The 25,899-nt window shown below is 46.3% G+C and overlaps 1 protein-coding gene across 6 annotated transcripts in view; it reads left to right on the forward strand.

Moving 5' to 3' along the window:
* The window catches only part of LOC141095453 (ATP-dependent translocase ABCB1-like), a 724,951-nt gene that overhangs the window by 624,352 nt on the left and 74,700 nt on the right, over positions 1 to 25,899 (forward strand). For all 6 annotated transcript variants that reach the window (XM_073581452.1, XM_073581451.1, XM_073581456.1 and 3 more), the window contains one exon: positions 2,599 to 2,796. In XM_073581452.1, the coding sequence (XP_073437553.1) occupies positions 2,599 to 2,796 (198 nt within the window). The remainder of the gene's footprint in view (positions 1 to 2,598; positions 2,797 to 25,899) is intronic.

The raw sequence follows: 25,899 nt of genomic DNA on the forward strand, positions 1-25,899 counted from the left end.
CTTTGACCCAGGATATGTTGCTAATGTTACGCCAATGGGAAAAACTGGTCATCCAAAAGGGGCTATTATATTGAAAGGCTGTGTCCCGGACGACGGCTGCAACAACGTGGCAGGTGGTCGTGCCCGGAGCCCACCTAGGCAAACTGGAGCTGGAAGCCCACATAAAAGGGGCTCACTTCAGTGCTCAAAAGACTTTGCCAAGGTTACAGCAGATAGTCTACCACCCGTGCTGGCACGCTGCCGTGGAAGAAGCTTGCCGAATCTGCCGCCCATGCGAGCTTGCCAAACCACCCGCACAACGAGCCCCGATGCAGACAATCGTAACATCAGCTCCCCTCGAGCTCCTCACGGTGGACTATCTGACCATAGGTCCTGCATACCAGGGGTATGAACATTGTCTCGTTACGGTGGATCATTTCACCAAATTCGCCGTGGTCACCCCCACCCGAGACCAAACTGCAGAGTCAGCCGCCTATGTGATTTGTAAAAACTTAATCCAAGTGTACGGCTGCCCGCAACGAATACATTTGGACAAGGGGGCTTGCATCCTAGGAAGAGTCATGGAAGAATTACATCATCTCTATGGTATCGATAAGTCTCGGCCTACACCATACCACCCGCAGGGGAACGGAGCCTGCGAATGATTTAATCGGACACTAATTCCAATGATGCGTACCCTGGAAAGCGACCGAAAGGCCCGCTGGCCTCAGTATGTCCCTTAACTGGTGTGGGTTTACAACAACCGAGTGCACCAGGTGACCGGTTATACCCCCTATTCACTGCTGTTTGGACAAGAAGGCAAAGGAATCACAGAAGTGGAGTTAAACCCAGAGGAACCTCAACCCTGGACCAGAGTATCCTCTTGGGTCCGAAGCCACCGGCACCGACTACAAACCCTCCACTGAATCGTCCATACAAAGCTCCAGGACCTAGAACACCAGGGGGGAGCGCTACCGCCACCTATTGACTTTCAAACTGGGGATCGGGTACTCGTACTAGATCAACGCCCCCAGAACATGTTAGAACCCCACTGGGAGGAAAACCCGTATCGAGTGTTGCGCCGAATAAGCCCCGATGGACCTGTGTATGAAATACAATTTGAAGCAAATGACACGTCTGTCACTCGTAACATGCTACGTCCCTGTGATCCGAGCCGACCACTCAGGACCCCGACCCCCCCGTCAACTGTCTGGGACCTAGATGATGAGGAGGACTCCCCAGCCGCATCCACGGGCCATCCAAGTAGTGACATCGTAGTGGACCCAGCCACCCCACCAGAATCTACCAACCGACCACCATCCACCACCCCAGAAAGCTCCACCACACCCGAACTTAGGCGCTCCGAGCGGTCCACAGCTGGCAAACCCCCTGAACGCTACGAACAGGACCAGTTCATATGGCGACAAGATTATCCATTTTAGCCACAGATTATAAAGTTCAAGAGAGCTGTGAAGGTATCTATGTGTGCATATGAATATATAGAATTTATATGAGTATATAAGAGTACTTAAGTATATAGCATATAGCCTATAGCAGGCAAGTGAGATCTAGATGAAATACATATACATATATATTTCCATAACACTGTCATCTCAAAAGACTAACTCGAGTCTACTAAAGCCCTCGCCCGGGGACTGGTGAGCATACAGGGCGGGGGAGTCTAGGAGAGAGGGTCCCCGCCAAGTGTCCGGGTCGGAACCAAGGGCACCGTCACCGAGTTCCGGGGGGAAACTGTTTCCGGGGGACAGAATTCAGGGACGGACAGGTGAGACTGCCCGCGGTCACTTGCGGCCGTTGCCGCCTTGCCCCTACCCAAAGCTGTGGCCTGCCCGCGGGACCAAGTGGCCGTTGCCGCCGCACTCCAGCCCACGGCTGTGACCTGTCTCCCGCTGACCGCAGCCGCCCCGCTTCCACCTGTGGCCACGGCTAGTTCAGCACCGTCAGCGGCCACCACTGTCCCGCTCCAGTCCGCAGCAAGGGCCGGGCTGTTGCTCACCGCGGAACCCCTGTTGCAGCCGCTGGCTGCGCAGGTGGCCTGCCAACCACCACCACTCATCGACATTGCTTGCCCCTATCCAGGGGCTGCGGCCCATCTGTCCAAAAACTCCTCCGGGCCTGTTGTGCCCCTGCTTCACCAGAGCGTCGGAACGCTCGAAGACTACCACAGATCTTCAGCGGCTGGGCCCAGCGGCTGCTACGCCGAAGAACCATCGTTCAGGACGCCGAGGAACGTCGGGACGGTTAAGTGACACTGTATAGTCAAGGACCCGTAGTTGGCCATACCGCGGCCCTATAGTGACCGGTAGTCGTGTTCTTATATTTCCGTGTTTGCATGTATTGAGCCCTGCGAGGACAATTCTTGTTATTTGCTCAGTTGCTTAGACTACCCCTGCGGATAGTTACCTACGAACCTATAAAAGTTATTGCCAAAAATCACAAAACCGTTTCGCGTCTCGTCACTGCATCCCGCGTACCTGCTAGTACCACATGGGTCTGAACATTATAGAGTATATGTTATCTTCTTTCTACACTGATATTGTTACAGTACTGTCAGAAAGACTACGTTTCTGTATGATCATTGTAATATTTATTTTACAGGACAAAATGGAAGGAAATATTGAGTTTAAAAACATCCAGTTTGTTTATCCAACAAGACCAGATATTCCAATTCTTCAGGGATTTAACATCAAAGTTTCTAGAGGTCAGACTCTTGCATTAGTTGGAAGCAGCGGCTGTGGAAAAAGCACAGTGATTCAGCTATTGGAGAGATTTTATGACCCATCAGAAGGACATGTGGTAATCTTTTTGTTACAATATATGTGAAAATGTAATAGAACAATACTTTTATCAGTCTACAGTAGAGTCGTACGGTGCAAAATCCTTTTGTGTGTATATAATTCTATATATGGATAGAAGCAGTGGTGGGATTCAAATTTTTAACAACAGGTTCTGTGTTTGTGTGTAGGAAAGCCACACCCATTTTAAGCCACACCCATTTTTAAGCCACACCCATTTACACACACCTTTTCCTCAAACATATAAAAGTAGGGGCGCAGTCAAACAGTTAAAAAAAAATAATAATAAATTGGAATGAGATCAGAACAGTGCACAGGTCCCAAAAAGGCAGCACAGGTCCCCAATAGGCAGCACAGGTCCCTAATAGACAGCATAGGTCCCTAATAGGCAGCATTGTTCCCAAATAGGCAGCACAGGTCCCCAATAGGCAGGCACAGGTCCCCAATAGGCAGGCACAGGTCCCCAATAGACAGCATAGGTCCCTAATAGACAGCATTGTTCCCTATAGGCAGCACAGGTCCCCAAAAGGCAGCACAGGTCCCCAAAAGGCAGCACAGGTCCCCAATAGGCAGCACACGTCACCAATATGCAGCACACGTCCCCATTAGGCAGCACAGGTCCCCAATAAGCAGCACACATCCCCAATATGCAGCACACATCCCCATTAGGCAGCACACATCCCCATTAGGCAGCACACATCCCCATTAGGCAGCACACATCCCCAGTATGCAGCACAGGTCCCCATTAGGCAGCACAGGTCCCCAATATGCAGCACACATCCCCATTAGGCAGCACAGGTCCCCAATATGCAGCACATGTCCCCAATATGCAGCACACGTCCCCATTAGGCAGCACACGTCACCAATACGCAGCACACGACCCCATTAGGCAGCACACGTCCCCAATAGGCAGCACACGTCCCCAATAGGCAGCACAGGTCACCAATAGGCAGCACACGTCCCCAATAGGCAGCACAGGTCACCAATAGGCAGCACACATCCCCAATATGCAGCACACGTCCCCAATATGCAGCACACGTCCCCAATATGCAGCACACGTCCCCATTAGGCAGCACACGTCCCCATTAGGCAGCACACGTCCCCAATATGCAGCACACGTCCCCATTAGGCAGCACACGTCCCCATTAGGCAGCACACGTCCCCAATATGCAGCACATGTCCCCATTAGGCAGCACACGTCCCCAATGTGCAGCACACGTCCCCATTAGGCAGCACAGGTCCCCATTAGACAGCACAGGTCCCCAGTATGCAGCACAGGTCCCCATTAGGCAGCACACATCCCCATTAGGCAGCACACATCCCCATTAGGCAGCACAGGTCCCCAGTATGCAGCACAGGTCCCCATTAGGCAGCACAGGTTCCCAATATGCAGCACACATCCCCATTAGGCAGCACAGGTCCCCAATATGCAGCACATGTCCCCAATATGCAGCACACGTCCCCATTAGGCAGCACACGTCCCCATTAGGCAGCACACGTCCCCAATATGCAGCACATGTCCCCATTAGGCAGCACACGTCCCCAATATGCAGCACACGTCCCCATTAGGCAGCACAGGTCCCCATTAGACAGCACAGGTCCCCAGTATGCAGCACAGGTCCCCATTAGGCAGCACACATCCCCATTAGGCAGCACACATCCCCATTAGGCAGCACAGGTCCCTATTAGACAGCACAGGTCCCCAGTATGCAGCACAGGTCCCCATTAGGCAGCACAGGTTCCCAATATGCAGCACACATCCCCATTAGGCAGCACAGGTCCCCAATATGCAGCACATGTCCCCAATATGCAGCACACGTCCCCATTAGGCAGCACACGTCACCAATATGCAGCACACGACCCCATTAGGCAGCACACGTCCCCAATAAGCAGCACACGTCCCCAATAGGCAGCACAGGTCACCAATATGCAGCACACGTCCCCAATATGCAGCACACGTCCCCTTTAGGCAGCACACGTCCCCAATATCCAGCACATGTCCCCATTAGGCAGCACACGTCCCCATTAGGCAGCACACGTCCCCAATATGCAGCACATGTCCCTATTAGGCAGCACACGTCCCCAATATGCAGCACACGTCCCCATTAGGCAGCACATGTCCCCAATATGCAGCACACGTCCCCAATATGCAGCACATGTCCCCATTAGGCAGCACACGTCCCCATTAGGCAGCACACGTCCCCATTAGGCAGCACACATCCCCAATATGCAGCACACGTCCCCAATATGCAGCACATGTCCCCATTAGGCAGCACACGTCCCCATTAGGCAGCACACGTCCCCAATATGCAGCACATGTCCCCATTAGGCAGCACACGTCCCCAATATGCAGCACACGTCCCCAATATGCAGCACATGTCACCAATATGCAGCACACGTCCCCATTAGGCAGCACATGTCCCCATTAGGCAGCACACGTCCTCATTAGGCAGCACACGTCCCCAATATGCAGCACATGTCCCCATTAGGCAGCACACGTCCCCATTAGGCAGCACACGTCCCCATTAGGCAGCACACATCCCCATTAGGCAGCACATGTCCCCATTAGGCAGCACACGTCCCCAATATGCAGCACATGTCCCCAATATGCAGCACACGTCCCCATTAGGCAGCACACGTCCCCATTAGGCAGCACACGTCCCCATTAGGCAGCACACGTCCCCAATATGCAGCACATGTCCCCATTAGGCAGCACACATCCCCAATATGCAGCACATGTCCCCATTAGGCAGCACATGTCCCCATTAGGCAGCACACATCCCCAATATGCAGCACATGTCCCCAATATTCAGCACATGTCCCCATTAGGCAGCACACGTCCCCATTAGGCATCACACGTCCCCATTAGGCAGCACACATCCCCAATATGCAGCACATGTCCCCATTAGGCAGCACACGTCCCCAATATGCAGCACATGTCCCCATTAGGCAGCAGCAGCACATACTGACCTGACACAGCAGCACCGACCAGTCCAGGATGATGAAGATGGCAGGCCGGGCCCGGGGTGACTAGGAAGGCAGGTCGCAGACCACGCAGACCACGCGCAGCTCACACTGGTTAGTATCAGTGCGCGGGGGCCGCTGGGGTCCGGCGGGGTGTGCTCAGTCCCTGCGGCTGGCCGGCTGCACGTATCAGTGTGCGGTATCCGGCGCGGCGGGCGGGACTAGGAAGCAGAGCAAGAGTCCTCCTCTGTCTCCTGCTCCTTGTCGGCTGCTGCAGGAACACAAAGTACCGGATCGCGGCCATGAATTTCCCCGGTTCGGGGAACCGGCTGCTTTTTTAACAACCGGTTCCACCGAACCGGGGAGAACCCGCTGAATCCCACCCCTGGATAGAAGTAATTAGATCTCAGCTGATCTAAAAGTACAACTTGCTCCACTGACTTCTACGGAGTTCTGGATATTGAAGAAGGATTGTTTTCCAACCGAAGTTAGTGGGGAGAGTTGCTCATATATGGCCACCTCTCCACTGATAGCAACTGCAACACCTGGAAGGATGAGATAGAGGGGGGTAGGAGATCCCTCTTCTTTAGGGTTCACTTAAGCCCCCGTCACACACAGCGATCTCGCTAGCGAGATCGCTGCTGAGTCACAAGTTTTGTGATGCAACAGCGATCTCACCAGCGAGATCACTGTGTGTGACAGCTATCAGCGACCGCCCCCCCTGCCGGGTATCGCTGATCGTTGTTGAAACGTGTGGACATTTTTGGGGTCGCTGGTCTCCCACTGGCAAGCACGCATCGCTGCGTGTGACAGGCAGGAGACCAGCGACCAGCGAGCAGGAGCTGGTAACCAAGGTACACATCGGGATTCTAAGGGGCGCCTGGCGCCTAGAAACCCGATGTGTACCTGGGTTACCAGCTCAATGCATCAGCGCGCTGGTAACTAAGATACACTGCGGGTAACTAAGCGACGTGCGTCGCTTGTTACCCGAATGTCGCTGGTGAAGCTTCCTGTTTGGCAGCTCACCAGCGATCATGTAGTGACACACCAGCGATCCTGACAGAGTGATATCATTGTCAGGATCGCTGGTGAGTCGCTATGTGTGACGGGGCCCTTACACTTGCGTGTAAATCTGACTAATGCAATCTTATAAAAAATTGGATGCTACAAAAGTCTAACATGAAAATAACCCTCTTAATTAAAATATATTACAAATACCGCATATAACATTTTTGTATATATGCTGTATTGAGAAGGATGTGACTTCTAGAGAAGAAAGAGTTTCTCTTTTTAGAAAGCAGGGGCGTACAGTATGCAGTCCAATTTGGCCGCAAGTTCATAAGAACTGTGTATCAAAAATCTGAACAAAGTTCAAGGAATAGTAGACAAGAAGTTTATCAAATATAGATTAATTTACCCTTAAGAAGAAAAGGTTGTGTGGATATAATATCTTTAGAAAAATAGAAAATATGTTTCCTATATTTACCTATGCAAAAAATGTCCTTTGCCATGATCAATAGAGAATTTGGGGTAACTTCTTAGGCTGGGGTCACACTAACGGACGATAAATACGGTCCGTACTTTCCATGCATGATACGGAGAAATGTGCCCTAAATAGTGATCCATATGTCATCCAGTAATCAAGGTGTGGCCGCGTAATCAAGGTGTGGCCGCGTATTTTGCGCATGTAAGCATCCTTATGTAATCCGTATGGCATCCATATGCCTAGATTTTCTCACAGGCTTGCAAAATGGACATTTAATGGACAGGTTTAAACCCAAATGAAAGAATAGATATATACACATAGAATATATGTATATATATATATATATATATATATATATATATATACACATATATATATATATATATATATACACAGTATATTTACATTTCATAGAGTACTATATAGCAGAATAGCCGCTAATTCAATTGCCGGCTTCGGTAAAATCATTCTAAAACCTGACATGAAATGACACATGGTTTACATACAGTAAACCATTTCATTTTATGTAATTTTTTTATATGTCCCTGACTAATAATTAGATTATGATTTGTGTGTAAAATTTGGGACGTCTAGGTGTTAAATTAAGGGGTTAATTTGTTGGAAAAAAATATGTGGGCTCCTGCAGCAAAATCGAAACCAGAGAAGTAAAGCAGGTGAGTGAGGGCAGATTTTAATAGCCTTGAGAGAGACCATTGTTTTTGCCCCCCCCCAGGCTACAAAAATCTGCCCCCAGACACCCCAGAAAAGGCGCATCTATAAGATGCGCCTTTTCTGGCACTTATCCTTTCTATTCCTATTGCCCTGTAGCAGTGGCTAATGGGTTAATATTAATGGATTAATGTCACCTTGCAATTGGAAGGTGACATTAAGCCGATTAATAATGGAGAGGTGTCAATTAGACACTCATCCATTATTAACCCTAGACTATTGCACTGTTAAAAGACACACACAGACATTAATTAAAAATTATTTTGATGAATTAAAGACACCTAATTTTTTACAAGATTTATTGCTCTGGTAATCCAAAAATAAACCATCGACCTGTAACAAAAATAAAACAAAAAGCAACCATATCCTTACCTCTCCGCTGCTCAGTCACATCCCCCGCTGCAATCCATCAGAAGGGGTTAAGTGGTTTACACAGGGACCGGTGCTAATGCGACCAGCCCCATGTAAACCACTGCCAGAATGAATTATTTCATCTCTGCGCAGCCTCCCTGACTGCCCGAAGATGAACTAATGAGCGTGGGAAAGTTTCTGCATTTTTTTCCACGCTCATTAGTTCACCTCGTTCACCTCAGGTCAGCCAGGGGACTCCGCACAGCCTCATCCTGAGGTGAACTGATGACAGGCTGTAAACATCAGCCCTCAGTTGTCGGCTTCCCCTCTGCGGGTTACAAAAATTGCACGGGAGCTCACGCCACTTTTGTTCGAAAAATAATCTTTTATTATTTGAATACATATACAGTAAGCTGCACACACACTGTAATCATTGTATTTGTCACTGACATCTGTACATCTACCTATTCTATTTGTATTTACTGTAAGTAATCCATGTCCTCTATATATATATATATATATATATATATATATATATATATATATATGTGTGTGTCACTGACATCTATATATACACATACTGTATATATATATATATATATATATATATATATTTTATGCATAATCAAGGTGTGGCCTTGATTATGCACACATACAACATTAGGGCAGCATGGTGGCTCAGTGGTTAGCGCTGCAGCCTTGCAGCGCTGGGGTCCTGGGTTTGGATGCCACCAAGGACAACATTTGCAAGGAGTTTGTATGTTCTCCCCGTGTTTGTGTGGGTTTCCTCCGGGCACTCCGGTTTCCTCCCACACTCCAAAGACATACTGATAGGGAATTTAGATTGTGAGCCCCATCGGGGACAGTGATGAAATGTGTGCAAACTGTAAAGCGCTTCGGAATATGTTAGCGCTATATAAAGATTATTATTATTATTATGCATATTTATCTATTCTATTCTAATCTGTCAGTTTGATTTTACTGTACGCGGCACATGAATTTTCAAAGGACACCGGTGCATAAAAATACAATTGCAGCATTCAGTGATTTTACATGCACACTGAATACACCCGAGAAGATAAACGCAGATGTGAGCTGCCCCATAGATTAATGCTGGGCCGAGTGCTATGTGATGTTTTATAGCATAGCACTCCGCCATATTCTACAGTAGTGCGATGCCGGCCTTACAGAGAGAAACAATGGTCCGCTGATCTGTGAGATGGCAATGAACATTTGCCCATCCCCTGCAGAATCAGACACACCCATAGCTCCATTTTTTGCTGCTACAGGAGAACCATGCCTTGCACACAGTGGATTAGTGAGACCCCTAGTGCTCATGAGTTTGCAGCCTGTTCTTGGGTGGATGCAAACAAAAAAGTTCTATAAAGTAATTTGATCATTAGACCCTTTGCTATGACATTAAGTAAATGTGCAGTCACTTGAAAAAGATATATAGTAAACTAGCTGAAGAGCCCGGCACTGCCCGGGCATAGTAACTAACTGTGGTTAGTAATAGCAAATTATAATTATCCTCCATCTCATAGTCCCGTGCCCATATACCCATCATACATATCCACGATCCTATAGGCCCGTGCCCATATACCCATCATACATATCCTCCATCCCATAGTCGAGTGCCCATATACCCATCACACATCCTCCATCCCACAGTCCCATACCCATATACCCATCATACATATTCTCCATCCCAAAGTTCCATGCCCATAAACTCATCATACATATTCGCCATCCCATAGTCAAGTGCCCATACACCAATCACACATCCTTCATCTCATAGTCCCATGCCCATATACCCATCTCACATCCTCCATCCCATAGTCCCGTGCCCATATACCCGTCATACATATCCTCCATCCCATAGTCCAGTGCCCATATACCCATCACACATCCTCCATCCCATAGTCAACCCTTATGACATCATAATGAGCGGCGGGGCTTGCAACCTATGATGACATCAGCGTCGCCATGGCAACCATTATGACATCATAATGAGGGGCGGGGCTTGATACACACACTTTTTCCCCATTATGTAGATAGGGGCAAAATTGTTTGGTGAATTGGAACACGTGGGGTTAAAATTTCGCTTCACAACATAGCTTAGGACACTCTCGGGTCCAGACGTGTGACTGTGCCAAATTTTGTGGTTGTAGCTGCGACGGTGCGGATGACAATCCCGGACATACACACACACACACACACACACACACATACATACATACATACATACATACATTCACACACTTGAGCTTTATATATTAGATTAGTGCCTCCCACCCAATTTCTTTGGCCATGTAATTTACCATGTAAATACGCAGCACGTCTGAAACTCTTTGCTAACACGTCAGGAGGATAATAGGAATGTCAGATATTAAAAGTGGAGCATGATTGGAGTTTGTGTGGTAACCTGCATAATTAAAAAAATAAATCAATTCAAAAAAAGGCAAAGTTCACTTTAACAGGGCTCAAATTCAAGTTTTCTATTACATAAACCAGTAGCTTAACCACTCAGCCATCAGCTCAACTGGCAGTGACGGAATCCATTTTTTTTTCTCTTATGAGATGAACCATTTAAGTACTTTATTGAGGGTATCTGAAAAACATTTTGATTTTGATGTTTGAAAGCTGTCAAGTGTCAGATCTCAGACAAAAACATTTTGATTTTGATGTTTGACTGAAGTCAAGTATCAGACTCTTTCATTGAAATCACACAGCTAGGAGTTACAGCTACATGTTTGTATATCCATAGAGAAGAAAGTTGATGACCTGTTGAAGCGCAATGTAAGCGCGAAACGATCATCGTCTGTACTTGCTCCATGGTTTTATCTGCCTGCTGTTGGTCACTTGATGCCATAATAAAGGATTATTTTGCGCGGGACGGATTGTGCCTATCCCCTTTCTTCTCTATGGATATACAGACTATTGTCATGGTTTGGACAGAGTTCTTGCCCTGCACTCACAGGATTAAGTGTACGTGGCCTCTTTCTGGATCTGGGAGGGGTATTTATATTCACTCTTTACCAGGGTTCTCTGTCAGCTATACTGTTGTTCTGATTGTGTGTCTGAGCCCCCTGGTGTGCGTGTGCACTGCATTGCTTGTTTGCTTCCTGTGTATGACCCAGTCTGTCACCTCACTCTGTACTTCGTCTCTCGTTTGGGTATTATTGTCTTTTCCGGTTCTGACCTCCTGGCTTGGCTATCGTTACTCCATTACAGTTTGTCCCTATTGTACCGTCTATTGCCCGTTCTGGTTTTCTGATCTATTGCTACGTCCTGACTATCCATTCTACCTAACCCTTTGGTACTGTCGTGCTATCTTGTGCTTTGACCCTGGCTAGATCTGGTTTCTGTCTCTGTCTATGCCCCTTGGTAACATTGTCCTGTAGTTACCTTTCTAGGAGTTTTCCTCAGCTCCTAGCTCTCTGGAGTTTAGACCATGCCCTCAGCAGTCACATTCTTCAGGTCCTGTGAGCCTGGAGCATGCATCATCACCACTGCTGCTCCATTCCACAGGTATCTTTGTCACAGTTTTGTACTCAGGACACGCATACTGGCTCAGTGAGCAGGAGCAGTGCGGTGTTCCTGACATTATAGCTGACCTAAACATTTAAACGAGGTTTGCACTTTTTTTTTCTTGAATCATGGATCCTCTGCATGCTCTCTCTGAGCAAGTGAATAGCCTCACTCAAATGATGCAAAACCTGTCTGTGGAGCAGCGAACTCTGGCTCAGTCGCAGCAACATGTTCAGAGGGAGGTTGCTGATGCCATGCAGGGTTCTTTTCCTTCTGGGGCCCAGGGTGAGGGTACCACAGATATTTCCTTAGCTTCCCCTGAATCACCTGTTAAATTGCCTGACTTTTTCTCTGGGGATAAAAAAACATTTAAGGTTTTTAAGGAGGGGTGCAAACTCTTCTTCTCGCTAAGGCCACACTCCTCTGGGGAAGAGAATCAGAGGGTTGGGGTCATTATGTCTTTGTTAAGGGGTTCCCCTCAGGCTTGGGCTTTTTTCCCTTCCCCCTACCTCCCCTGAGAGAATGTCAGTGAATGCATTCTTCGAGGCACTCGGGCACATCTACGATGAACCCAATCGTGTGAGGCTAGCCGAGGATATGGTGATGAGTGTGTGCCAGGGGAAACACTCGGCCGTGTAGTTCTGCTCTGAGTTCAGACGCTGGGCAGCAGAGATCTCCTGGGATGATGCTGCCCTCCGGGGTTTTTTCTGTAGAGGCCTGTCCAAACGTTTGAAAGATGCCCTGGCCCTTCATCCTCCACCGGATTCTTTGGAGGACGCTATGATCCAGGCTGTCCGCATGGACCGTAGGCTGCGGGCGAGAGGGGTCATGCTGCAGGAGACCTCTTTATTCTCCAATCTGAGAGACTCGGCATCTAGTCCCAAGCCCATGGAGGTTGGTGCCACGTCCTTGAAGGAAAAAGAGAGAAGACGCCGTAGAAACAACCAACTGTGCTTTTACTGTGGATCCTCTGGACATTGGAGAAGGAACTGTCCTTCTTGCCCTTCTTCAGTGAAGCCATCAGGAAAACGACTGAGTCTGGGTAACAATCGAGGAGGTTGCCCAGAGTCCCAAGTAACTTTTTCCTCGCTTACTAAAATTCTGCTTCCGGTGGAACTAGAACTTGCAGGCGGTCCGGTTGTGACTACCGCCTTTGTTGACTGTGGTTCTTCTATTAATCTGATCGATGCCAAAGTTGTGACTTTTCATAAGATAGGGACAGTCAGGTTAAAAGATCCTGTTAAAATTGTGGCAATTGATTCTTCTCCTATCACCCGGGAGGGAATTTGTCTCTTGACTGATAATTTTTCCACGTGAGTGGAACCCACTTTCAGAGAAAAGGTAAGGTGGTTTGTTCTAAATAATTTGCTGGCTGGACTGGTACAGGGTATGCCTTGTCTTCAACGCCACAATCCTACTATTGACTGGGTCACGGGGGAGGTCATTCAGTGGGATTGTATGGCTAATGGTCTATGTTGTAACTTGACAACTCTTGTCACCCCCGTAAAATCTGTATCAGTGTCGTCTGTCGGTCTGGAAGGTATTCCAGAGTACCTGAAAGATTTTGAAGACGTATTTTCCGAAAGTGAGGCTGAGGCGCTACCACCACATAGACCCTTTGATTGTGCCATTAATCTAGTCCCTGGAGCCAAGTTACCCAAGGCTCACCTGTTCAATTTGTCTGGGCCCAAACGTCTAGCCATGAAGAAGTACATTGCCGAGAGTCTCCGCAAAGGGCATATTAGGCCTTCTGTTTCACCTGTGGCAGCGGTCTTCTTTTTTGTTAAGCAAAAAGATGGTGGTTTGCGGCCGTGCCTCGACTTTTGGGAATTAAACAAAATTACTGTGAAAAATACATACCCTCTCCCCGTAATTCCTAATCTATGTAACCAACTCACCGGGGCCAAGTGGTTCTCTAAACTGGATTTACGTGGGGCACATAACCTTATAAGAGTCCCGGAAGGTGACAAATGGAAAACAGCATTCCTGATGACTGAAGGGCTGTTTGAAAACTTGGTGGTTATGCCCTTTGGTCTCAACAATGCTCCTGCTGTTTTTCAGAATTTTATTAATGTAATTTTCTCTGATTTGATTGGTCGTTTTGTGGTTATCTATTTGGATGACATTCTGGTGTACTCGGTGGACAGTCAATATCACTTGCACCATTTGCAGATGGTTCTCATGAGACTGAGGGAGAATCATTTGTATGCCAAGTTGGAAAATTGTTCATTTTTCATGCAAGAATTATCCTTTCTGGGTTTGATTGTGTCAGGGGAGGGGTTCCGCATGGATCCTTAGAAGGTCCAGGCTGTTACAGATTGGGTGCAGCCTCATGAATTGAAAGGGTTGCAGCGATTTTTGGGCTTTGCCAACTTCTATAGGAAATTTATTATGGGCTTCTCGCAGGTGGTAAAGCCTCTAACAGACCTCACTCTCAAGGGAGATGATGTAAAAAATTGGTCTGTAGCTGCAAAAAATTATTTCATGACATTAAAAAAATGCTTTTCTTCAGCCCCTGTATTGGTACAACCCGACCCGTCAAGACCTTTTGTCATGGAGGTTGACGCCTCAGAAGTAGGGGTGGGGGCAGTATTGTCTCAGGGCCCTCCTACCCTTACTAATCTAAGACCTTGCGCCTTCTCTAAAAAATTTTCCTCTGCCGAGAGAAATTATGATGTCGACAATAGAGAGTTATTGGCGGAAAAGTTGTCTTTTGAAGAATGGAGGCATTTCCTGGAGGGGCCCGTTCATCCCATTACAGTCATCACTGATCACAAAAATTTGGCTTATATCGAGTCTGCCAAGAGATTGACCCCCCAGGCAGGCTCGGTGGGCGCTTTTTTTTTCTCGATTTCAGTTTACCATCACATTCCACCCGGGATCTAAAAACATCAAGGCTGATGCCTTATCCCAAAGCTTTGATTCGGTGTCCCCTCCAGAACCTCCTTCCTCCATTCTTCAGCCAGGAGTAGTGGTGGCCGAAATCTCATCTGAGTTACAGAGAGGGATTTTGGAAGCCCAGGCTCGGGCTCCGGGTGGTAAACCCCCTGGTAAATTGTTTGTACCGGAACGTTTTCGTCTCGGACTTATGGAGGAATTTCACAATTCTATGTTGAGTGCTCATCCTGGGATTGCAGCTACCCAGGGGGCAATTGTGAGGGGTTTCTGGTGACCCTCTATGGTAACAGATATTAAAAAGTTTGTGACTGCATGTGAGGTGTGCGCTCATTCTAAAAGTTCTCAGGTCCGGCCGGCCGGGGAGTTGGTGCCTTTGCCAATTCCGGATAGACCATGGACACATTTGCCCATGGATTTTATCACAAATCTACCTCCTTCCAGGGGCAACTCGGTGATATGGGTGGTGGTGGATAGGTTTTCAAAACAAGCCCACTTTGTACCTCTCCCCGCGTTACCATCTGCTGAAACCCTGGCCTGTTTATTCATTCAGCATATAAATCGGTTGCATGGAGTGCCTATGAATATGATGTCAGACAGAGGGGTGCAGTTTGTGGCCAGGTTCTGGAGGGCTTTTTGCAAAAAGCTGGGGATTTCGTTGTCCTTCTCCTCTGCCTATCACCCAGAGTCTAATGGACAGACTGAGCGCACGAACCAATCATTGGAGCAGATTCTGAGATGCTTGGCCTCTTCCAGGCAGGAGGACTGGTGTGAGGTATTGCCCATGGCAGAGTTTGCGTTCAACGGTCGTGTGAGCCAATCCACTGGGAAATCTCCCTTTCAGATCAACTATGGGTTTAACCCACATTTTGGAGATTTTTCCCGCATGGATTCAGGTTGTCCTGGTGCTGAGGATATGACACAACGTCTTAGAATTCCTTGGAGGGAGGTTCAGAGGAATATTTCCAAGGTCCAGGAAAATTATAAGGAGTTTCCTGACAGGAGGAGGGGGCCAGGTCCAGCATTTGCAGTAGGGGAGAAGGTGTGGCTATCCACCTGAAATATCAAGCTTAAGATACCATCTATAAAGCTGGGCCCCAAGTTTATTGGCCCATACAAAGTTGTGGAGGCTGTTAACCCAGTAGCCTACCGACTGCAGCTGCCCACCTCCTTTAAAATTTCTGATTCCTTACACAGGTCCCTGTTAAAGCCTGTGGGGACTGTGAGAGAGGATTCCTCATCCAATGCTCCACCAGTGCTGGTAGAGGGGCAGCTGGAGTATGAAGTAGGGTGCGTTGTTGACTCCCATTGGGTGCACCGGAGACTCCAGTATTTGATACACTGGAAGGGGTACTCTCTGGAGGATCGGTCATGGTTTCCGGCCACTTCGGTGCATGCCGATCGTCTGGTGTGGGCTTTCCACGCCAGATACCCAGACATTGCTACGTATTGCTACGTCATGACTATCCATTCTGCCTAACCCATTGGTACTGTTGTGCTATCTTGTGCTTTGACCCTGGCTTGATCTGGTTTCTGTCTCTGTCTATGCCCCTTGGTAACATTGTCCTGTAGCTACCTTTCTAGGAGTTTTCCTCAGCTCCTAGCTCTCTGGAGTTTAGACCACGCCCTCAGCAGTCACATGCTTCAGGTCCTGTGAGCCTGGAGCATGCATCGTCACCACTGCTGCCCCATTCCACAGGTATCTTTGTGCACAGTTTTATACTCAGGACATGCGTAATGACTCAGTGAGCAGGTGTAGTGCGGTGGTCCTGACACTATTTTCCTTGGAAGTGGCACCCGTGTTCCCTAATGTGTGTGCAGCTTCAATAACCCGAGGTCATACAGCTGTGCCTTTGTCCTGCTTTTTCTCTTCTATGGTATGTGATTTGGAGCTACATGTTTGAATCGACAGTCATAAGAAAGAGAAGACTGCTTTTTTTCCCAAATGTCAGTATAGCGCAGTAGTAAATTGTGCTGTCATATAAGCAGGGAGCTTTGCGTTCAAATCCCAGCAATGGAACTTAATTTTTTGTGTTATTATTTTTCTTATTATTTTAAACCAAACCTATCTGTGATGCAGATGCTTCACTCATAGGCTATAGATTATTTTATTAGAACTCAGGAGGATAATAAGAATGTCAGATATTAAAAGTGGAATGCAGATGCTTCACTATTAGGCTAGAGATTATTTTATTACAAGTCAGGAAGATAATAAGAATGCCAGATACTAAAAGTGGAATAAATTTGGAGTTTGTGTGGTAGCCTGCATAACCTAAAAAAAAAAATTCTAACATGCGATTTGAACCCATACAAAGCTCTACTTTAGAGACAGCAGCTGGCAGAATTACCAATGTACCACAAGCTCAAGTGTTACCAAGCACTAATTTTCTTTGATAATAAAATCTGCTTTTCAAACTCTCAGTGAGTTGAAAAATCATTTGGATTTTCATTTTGACATATATGTGTCTTTCTTCACTCATCACAGTGAAACAAGGGAAACCATAGAGGAATGTGTGCATAAGTTACAAACACAAAGTTTACTTTCAACTGGGTTGAACTTACATTTTCTGTTCCATAAGCCAGGCATTTAACTACGCAGCCATTAGCTCAACTGGCAGTGAACAAATCTCTTTTCTTCACTTATGAGATGATCCATTCAAGTAATGTATTAAGAGTATCTGTCATGTCGGACGCTGTTCACACCACAGCGTCCGTTAGGCAGCGGTAGTTCCATCTCTGTCCACTATAGCCTCAGTGGCGCCGGCTTGATTTTACTCAGGTTATCTGGGGTTAATCTAGCTGGAAATCAGGTGGGATGTTTGGTCACGCCCACGGTCTTTAAATAGTCATGCTGGCCTGTGGGCGTCGCCGATTATAGCTTGTGTTTTGTGCCAAGTGGTTCCGGGCTGGAGAGGAGGTGTTGGAGAGAGAAATTCATATCTGGTGTCGTATGATCCGTTGTTACCTTTTCGCCTTCCTATATTTGTGCTTTGTTTTGCCCTGTTCACATTATAGTATTGTCCTGTGTGGTTGCGGCGCGGTGTGGTTTGAGTTCTCCCTGTCTGTCATTATGGTGTGGGCTTTGGTGGTTTTACAACTCACTGGGTGGAGGGTGGAGGGTTCAGCTTAGGGCTGAGCAGGAGATAAGGAGAGGCTGGAGGCTCAGGCATTTGCACCTTTAGCAAAAACCCTGGGTTGAGGGTCAGACAGGGTTTTCCCTAGTTTGAGGGACTCCGCAGGGGCCCGGGTTTGTCAGCCTCCTTTGACCTAAGCCCCGCATAACAGTATCAGAAAAACCTTCTGATTTTGGTGTTTGAATGTTTCATGTATTAAAATCAGGTTTCAGACTCAGGTTTCAGACTCAGGTGCCAAAGTCAAGTATCAGAGTCAGGTATCAGAGTCAGGTATCAAATATCAGAATCAGGTATCAGACAGAGTATTTCTGATGTTTGACTTTGATATATGATCATGTCCTAAAATGGACACTGTACAAAGTACACTACCGTCAACAATAAATATATCCAAAACTCAGGTGCCTACATCTTAAATTCATACTTTGATAAATATATTGACAGGACACTGACGCAGAAGGGAGGATATATACCCAGTTCAACACAGACTTTGACAACTGCCCTTTCATGACCAAATCGGTTAACAATCTCTCTGAACTCAATACATATCTCAAAGCTTCCACACCGCTTTGAAGTGTTCAAGTGTATTTAATAATGCTGTGAGATATTCCATGCCTCATATACCTTTTATATGAGCATGTAATTCAGTGTCTAAAGTGGATTGAACCAACCTCCACTTGCATGCTATTAGACATCTTGCATCTGTGTTTATATGGTGGGATATAAAGTAAATAAGATTTAGGATCTAAGGGGATACAAAGACCCATAACATTGAAATTAAGAGTTTTAGCAATATCCCAAAAGCCTTGAATACCGGTACATGACCAAATCAAATTAGGTAAATCTCCACCGCCATTACAACATCTCTAACAACAATTTGAAATGTTAGCGTTGGGTTTATGTACCAGGGAGGCGGTATGATACCAAAACATAAGTAATTAATATTGATTTTCACTATAGACAAAGCAATTGGGTATCTTTGTCACTCTTCCCGGTCTTCCTTGCCAAACATTAGGTGATATAGATTTCTCCAGAATATTTTCCAATTTGCTCATATACAAATGTGTCAAATAGTCATCTAGACAGGGGTCAAGTAATATCTGATATATTGTTGAGACTCCTCCCGTGCATAGTTTTTCTTAGCTATTAGCATGAGAAACTGTGAGGGAAGAGAAGAAAGAGTACATATAGTGCCATGACTACTAATGACTACTACAGTATCAAAATTATTCAAACCCCAAAACTGAATTCATCATAGGAGCACACGTTTGGAAATCTGATGTCGGAAGAACACCTGATATAACTAATCAAGGCTTTCAGTAGTTGCATCAGATGTGCTTGAGATAAAACACATTAAATACTTGGACTGACTACAGAGTCATTGAAAAAGCTCACTGCCTTAGCTTGGGTTCACAATGTATTTTAGTCACGACTAGCCAGTGGTTCCATTGAGGCTTCCGTCTTAAGCCCTTAAAAATGAGATTCAGGTGTATCAAATGATGATGGGGCTATTTACTTTAATGAACCAGATGGAGACACTTAATGGTTGATTGTGATCTTGTGTCTGCCTCAAAAACTAGACAGCACTGACAAAAATTAGTTTATAGAAAGCACAGAGTGACTCTGTCTGCTTCGTGAAATTTTTTGTCTAGGAATATGCCCGAATCCTATTTTTCAGGGTTTCAGATGAAGTCACTGACTGAGCCACTCTTGCATGGCAAAAATGTGATGTTCGCCGTACAGAAAAAAATAAAAAGATTTAAAAAAAATTACAAATGCATCACATGTTCCTAGTGATACATTAGAAGCATAAGAAGATTTAATCATCTGCCACCAGATTCCTGAGGCGATGGGTGGTCAAAAACCTCAAGTGACAGCAATAGACCTACAGCAAAAGTTGATGGTAGTAGACACTGATGTTTCTGTTAGGAAAGCAAGGTGCATACTAAACACTGACTGTCTAGATGCTCAAATTCTAAGCTTAAGAAAAGTCAGCTCCAATATGCTCAACACTATCAATAAGCTTCAAAATTTTGGTATTCTTTTCTGTAGAGTAGTTAAAGAAAACTGCTAATTTTCAAACTTATGGATTAGCAGCATGTCTGGACTAGGATGAAATAACCATATGCTAAAAAAGACCCTGCCTGCAGTGAAGCATAGCTGTAGCACAGTGGTGCCTACAGTAAAGCATGGCGATGGCTGTGTGATGCCTACAGTTAAGCATGCCACTGGCTCAATGATGCATTTAAGCTGCTTTGCTTCCTCTAGCACTGGAAGCCTGCAGTGTGTGAAGGGCAAGATGGATTTAATCAAGTACCAGTAAATCCTAGGAGTAAACATTATGCCTTATATTAGGAATTTTGGGGAACATTGGACCATGAAACAGAAAAATGATCCCAAGCATGCCTCAAAGTCTAGCAAAGATTTCAGAATGTTTCAGAAGTCCTGAAAGAATCTTGAGTGACAGTCAAAATCACTTGACTTAAACCCCATTGAAATAATTGGAGGAATTTGAAGAAAGTGGCTGAAGCTTGTGTGGCGCCCCAGAGGCTCAGTCGCCACAGAGGTACTGCACCTTCTCCTAAGGTGTAGTGCCCCACCATCCAGATAAGGTGGGAACTCCCTGCCACACTCCAACACCTGCATTCCACACACAGGATAGTTCAGCAGGGCCACATTGCAGCTTTAGGCTCAGGGTGTAGAAGGAGCACCTTTCGTGGAGGTGGGTGGAGTTAGTATAAAAGACGGGGAAAGATAGATTTACAGGGAGAAGGACAGTCTGTCTCGGACAGGTCAGTCTGACGGTGGTCAGTCTGGGGTGAGTCCCAGAGCACAGTCAGAAGGTCACTCGGACAGGAGTGAGGGTCCCTGGAAGAAGGGATGGAGGAAGGAGTGCTGCAGCTGCCTGAGTGATCTGAGCCAGCTGGCACGGGAAAGGAAAGAGAAGGAGAGACATAGAACTGTAATCTGCATTTCCATAAGAGAGAGAAAGACAAGCACGGAACAAAGTGGAGAGAGAACAGAGAGGAGTAGTTGGTTGGATAGGAACCCTGCCTATAGGTTCTAAGAGCAAGGCCGGGGCCCGGTCCCCGAGGTTGTATGGACACTTATGGTTCTGCAGCAGACACCGGTGGAGTAGTTGGCTGTAAATGCACTACTCCCAACCAAGACTTGGGACACAACAGCGAAATGGATAGAGAGCAGGGATTCAGGAGAAGGGAGTCCCCGAAGCAGGCTACAGCTGTCTGCCGTACAAGTGAGAGAGTTGTTAGGAACATCTGACAGGAGGAACTTCAGAGTAACCACGGTACTGGAGCTCTTCACACTAAAAGGCGCAATAGAGGAGTCGTTCAGGAAGGCACATGTTGGCGGGGTGCTGGCGGGGAGAGTCTTATCTTGCCTGGAGGTTGGCTGGGCCTCTGCCCCAGAGGACACGGTACCGAAGCGAAGCTTTGAAACTGCAAGCTCTGGTGTCCTCCATTCATTCCCGCATCAGCACCGCTACATCTGGGTATCAACATCTACACCATCCTGTGCCCCTACTCCTCCATCCTTAACACAAACTAACAGAATAACTCCTGAAATTAAAATGAAGTGCAAACAGCACAAACGGAAATGTCTAGCAACTATGCTAGCGGAGCACGACCGCTAATACAAGCAAGTCCAGAATTTATATGCAGCAAGAGTGTGACCTGCACTTATACGTGGTAGTCCTAGAATATGAAAACAGTGAAGTCGGCACTTTTCATGGAAGTCCAGAAATATGCAGATGGTGAACAAAAAGGGGAAGGGTTTCCCAGTGTACTTCTTTTAGGGTTAAAAAAAGTCCCTCTTAAGTCCAGCATCGCAGCCCGCACAGACACAGTTCCAGTAGTAAATACTCAGATAATAATAATGACAAAGTCTTACTGAATATGAGTCAACAGTGTGATGCAGCAGCAAAAAAGGCAAATGCAATTCTAGGATGTATTAACAGAAGCATACAGTCTAGATCACGTGAAGTCATTATTTCCCTCTACTCCTCTTTGGTCAGACCTCATCTGGAATATTGTGTCCAGTTTTGGGCGCCACATTTTAAAAAAGACATCAACAAACTGGAGCAAGTTCAGAAAAGAGCGACCAGAATGGTGACCGGTCTGCAAACCCTGTCTTATGAGGAAAGGTTGCAGGATTTGGGAATGTTTAGTTTGCAAAAGAGAAGACTGAGAGGAGACTTAATAGCTGTCTACAAATATCTAAAGGGCTGTCACATTGTAGAAGGATCAACTTTATTCTCATTTGCACAAGGAAAGACTAGAAGCAATGGGATGAAACTGAATGGGAAGAGACACAGATTAGATATTAGAAAAAACTTTTTGACAGTTAGAGTGATCAATGAGTGGAACAGGCTGCCACGAGAAGTGGTGAGTTCTCCTTCAATGGAAGTCTTCAAACAGAGGCTGGACAGACATCTGACTGGGATGATTTAGCGAATCCTGCTTTGAGCAGGGGGTTGGACCAGATGGCCCAGGAGGTCCCTTCCAACTCTACGATTCTATGATTCTATGATCACAGCAGTTCCAGAGATGTGTAGCTCCTCTCTTTAGAGGTCTAGACAATAGGTAAGCACAGTCAGTATCAGGAAGCAGAGAACTGAAGTTGGAACACCAAAAGCACGTCAGGAGGAAGCTCAGAAGCCACCAGCAACAAAATACTCAGTCAAGGAGTCTTTCCTGACCCAGACTTAAATAACAGGACTGACGGGAAGTTCAAGGATAGGGCGAAGTACCAGACTCCATCTTTGACGAGGGCAAAACTGGCTCCATGGAACATCGAGAAACCTTACACCCTGCTGATAAAAAGAGCTTATATTCTAGAAGAGATAGTGAGAGGACCCCACTGACCATAAAAGCTTACACTTTACAGGCAAGAGAAACGACTACACTGACCATAAGCACTTACACTCTACAGAAAAGAGAAACTTTGGAGATTGAAAATGACTCTGTCGTAAAAATTGTGCTCCATTGAGAACTGCTGATCTGTGATGGCCCAAGTATTAACCACCACTGTACAAAGTATGATAATGTGGTGCCCCTGCGGGTCCAGTCGCCACAGAGGTACTGCATCTCAGTCTGGGGTGTGGTATCTCACGACCGGGTAAGATGGGGGCACCTCACCACACTCTTGAGACTGCACTCAACACACACACTAGTTAGTCAGGGCACCTGGGCGTACCCTTTGGGAGGATGGCCTCATCCCAGTCTGGCTAGGAAAGGGTGTTGAGGGGTTAGTGGGAAAGGTAGGAAAGGGGAGGAACTTACAAAGAGTGATGTAGAGCAGCCAATGGGAACAGCGAGTGGGCGGAGCTTGGAGAAAGAGTGGGAGATTTGTAGAGATTTGAGGGGAGTTCCATCAGGGGGAGAGCAGGTGGAAGGATGCACTTGAAGCAGCTCCTGTCAGGAGGAGCTGCTGGACAGATTGGCTGGGGAGGAAAGCTCCCGGGAGGAAAGAGGAATTTCTAGAGTCCCACGCTGATTGCTATCAGGTGGGGGAAGAAATTAGGTTGCAGAAGGGTCTCAGCCCCTAGCCTAGCAAAGTGAACAACGAACTTAACTAGCAAGCTGACAGCTGTGGTTGCTGTATGGGCCACAACGAATCCCACAGTTACCTTCCCAGAAAGGCAGCCACATAGGATCAGGAAGCCGCCTGAGTGACAAATTCTGACAGGATCCGCAGCAACTGGCCTGGGACACTGACTGTGAAGGTGCTGGAAAGTGAGGAAGGAGAGTGGAAACCAGTACAGTGAGACGGCCTAGGAAGGAACATACTGAAAGGGAGTGTTAGAGGGGTGTACTCATCTACCCGGGAGTTTACTGGACCTCTGACCTAGAGGATTCAGCACTGAAGCAGGCATCTGTACTGCAGTACAAAAATGTGAGTAAAGCCCTTTGGAACTGCATTCAACTGAGTCCTTGTCTCCTTTCTACAACAAACACTCATTACTGCTACATCCTCCTATCTGCTTGTCACCATCACCCCAGAAACCACACTCCACAGCCCTGGGACTATTGCTCTACCTGTGGAGAGCCATTGTCACCTCAGCTGCGTCACACCAACAGTCCCAGGAGAACAACACCACAGCGCTGGTCACCTCTGACAAGAATACCACAGGTGGCATCATGTATTTATTCACCTACAAACTTTATTCTCATCTCCTTAAATACCACACAAACAATTGCCTTTGACTGCCTGGGGCCACGGACCGGGTCCCAGCCGCCGTGACACCATCCCCCATTGAAGTCGACGGGCCCGGTACAGAGTACCCCGTATCCCCTCGGGCACGTCAATAACACTGTGTAACAAATCTCAGGGAAGTTCTTGTCCCCGAGAAAATGTTATTATATCTTATAGATTTTGATATGCTGAACACAAATATGGGCTCCAAAAGTCTGTATCATGTAAGGTTTTTAAGAAACAACATTTATAGTTTACATTATGACATCCAAGACACTACATCTCATGTGCATTGATGTCAGTAGCAAAAGCAATTGTTCAAAAATATTTTGCAGATGACTTTCATTTATAATCCGTGTCAGATGCTTCTCGAATAAGATTACAGCAATAGTCAGCCAGCATTGCCGTACTCCACTTTCCCTCGTACCTTTTCTCCATCAGCGCAATGTCTTGGTGAAATCTTTCATCGCATTCATCGCTAATGGCACCAAGATTGACTAGAAAAAAGTCCACGTGAGAATGTAGAAAATGCATTTTTAGTGACATATTGCATTTCATCAAATGATATGCTGTAAGCATGTTGTCAACGAGTTGTTCAAAGTTCGGTGCCCTGCTGTTGCCAAGGAAGTTGAAGGTCACATCTTTAAAGACTCTCCATGCCACTTGTTCAGCACCTTGCAAAAGACCATCAAAGCTACTGTCATTCATTATATCTCTGATCTGTGTTCCAAAAAATTCCTTCTTTCATCTTTGCATCACTTATTCTTGGAAATTTCTGTTGTAAAAAAAGGCTTCCAATTGCTTTGACAAAATTCTTCATAAGCCCAAGTTTAATATGCAAAGGAGGGAGAAATATCTTTGCTGGATCAACGAGAGGATTATGTTTAACATTCTTTTGTCCCGCAACTATGTTTTCGCGGAGTGGCCAGTCCTTTCTGAAATAGTGCAATTCTTGTCCACGACTGTCCCACTCACAAATAAAAAAACAATACTTGGTATATCCAAGCTGCAGTCCAAGAAGAAGTGCAACAACTTTTAGATCATCACATAGGTTCCAGTTATAATTTCTATAATTAATGTGGGTCAACAGTAACTCCATATTCTCTTGTTTCTTTCATGTGTACGGCATGTCCAATAGGTATAGAAGGATAGATATTTCTGTTGTGTAGTAAAACAGCCTTCAGACTTAAAACTGACGAGCCAATGAACAGTCGCCATTCCTTCAGGTCATGTTCGCATCCAAGTGCACCAAACAACCCCAAGATGTCGTTGTGAAAGGTTAAACTGTCGACATGGTTGAAAAATTGATTAAGGTCTTCTTGACGACTGTGAAAAACAGAAACTCTTTTTCCTGGTAATAAGAGATTCCGTTCTTGTAGCCTGGATCCCAATAATTCTGCCTGCCTCTTTGACAATTTCAAATCTCTGACCAAGTCACTCAGATCAGATTGACTGAACAGATGTGGATTAGATGTAGCAGGCTCAGAGTCTGGGTCTGCAGCATTTTCATTTTCCACTGACATTGTTAGTTCATCTTAGTCGTCCTCCATTCTCCATACTTTGGGCTTTGGGCGGCTTTGGAACACGAAGACTTTCATTGTGTGGCACTGTCTTATGGCTGAAGGAAGATTAGGATTTTCTATTGCTTCTTGTTCTTTGCTGAATATCCTGTTACATTTGTAAGGCAGAAGTAGCAATCTGTTACATGATCTCTCTGCTCTCTCCGTATCATTGGGACAGCAAGCGGCATTGAAGGTCGTGATCCATTCAGCCATGCTCTAAGTATGTCAGTATTGTCTTTTGA

The sequence above is a fragment of the Dendrobates tinctorius genome, unplaced genomic scaffold (genome assembly GCF_039654945.1).
Source record: "Dendrobates tinctorius isolate UK_male_01 unplaced genomic scaffold, ASM3965494v1 ptg000070l, whole genome shotgun sequence".
NCBI classification, from domain to species: Eukaryota; Metazoa; Chordata; class Amphibia; order Anura; family Dendrobatidae; genus Dendrobates; species Dendrobates tinctorius.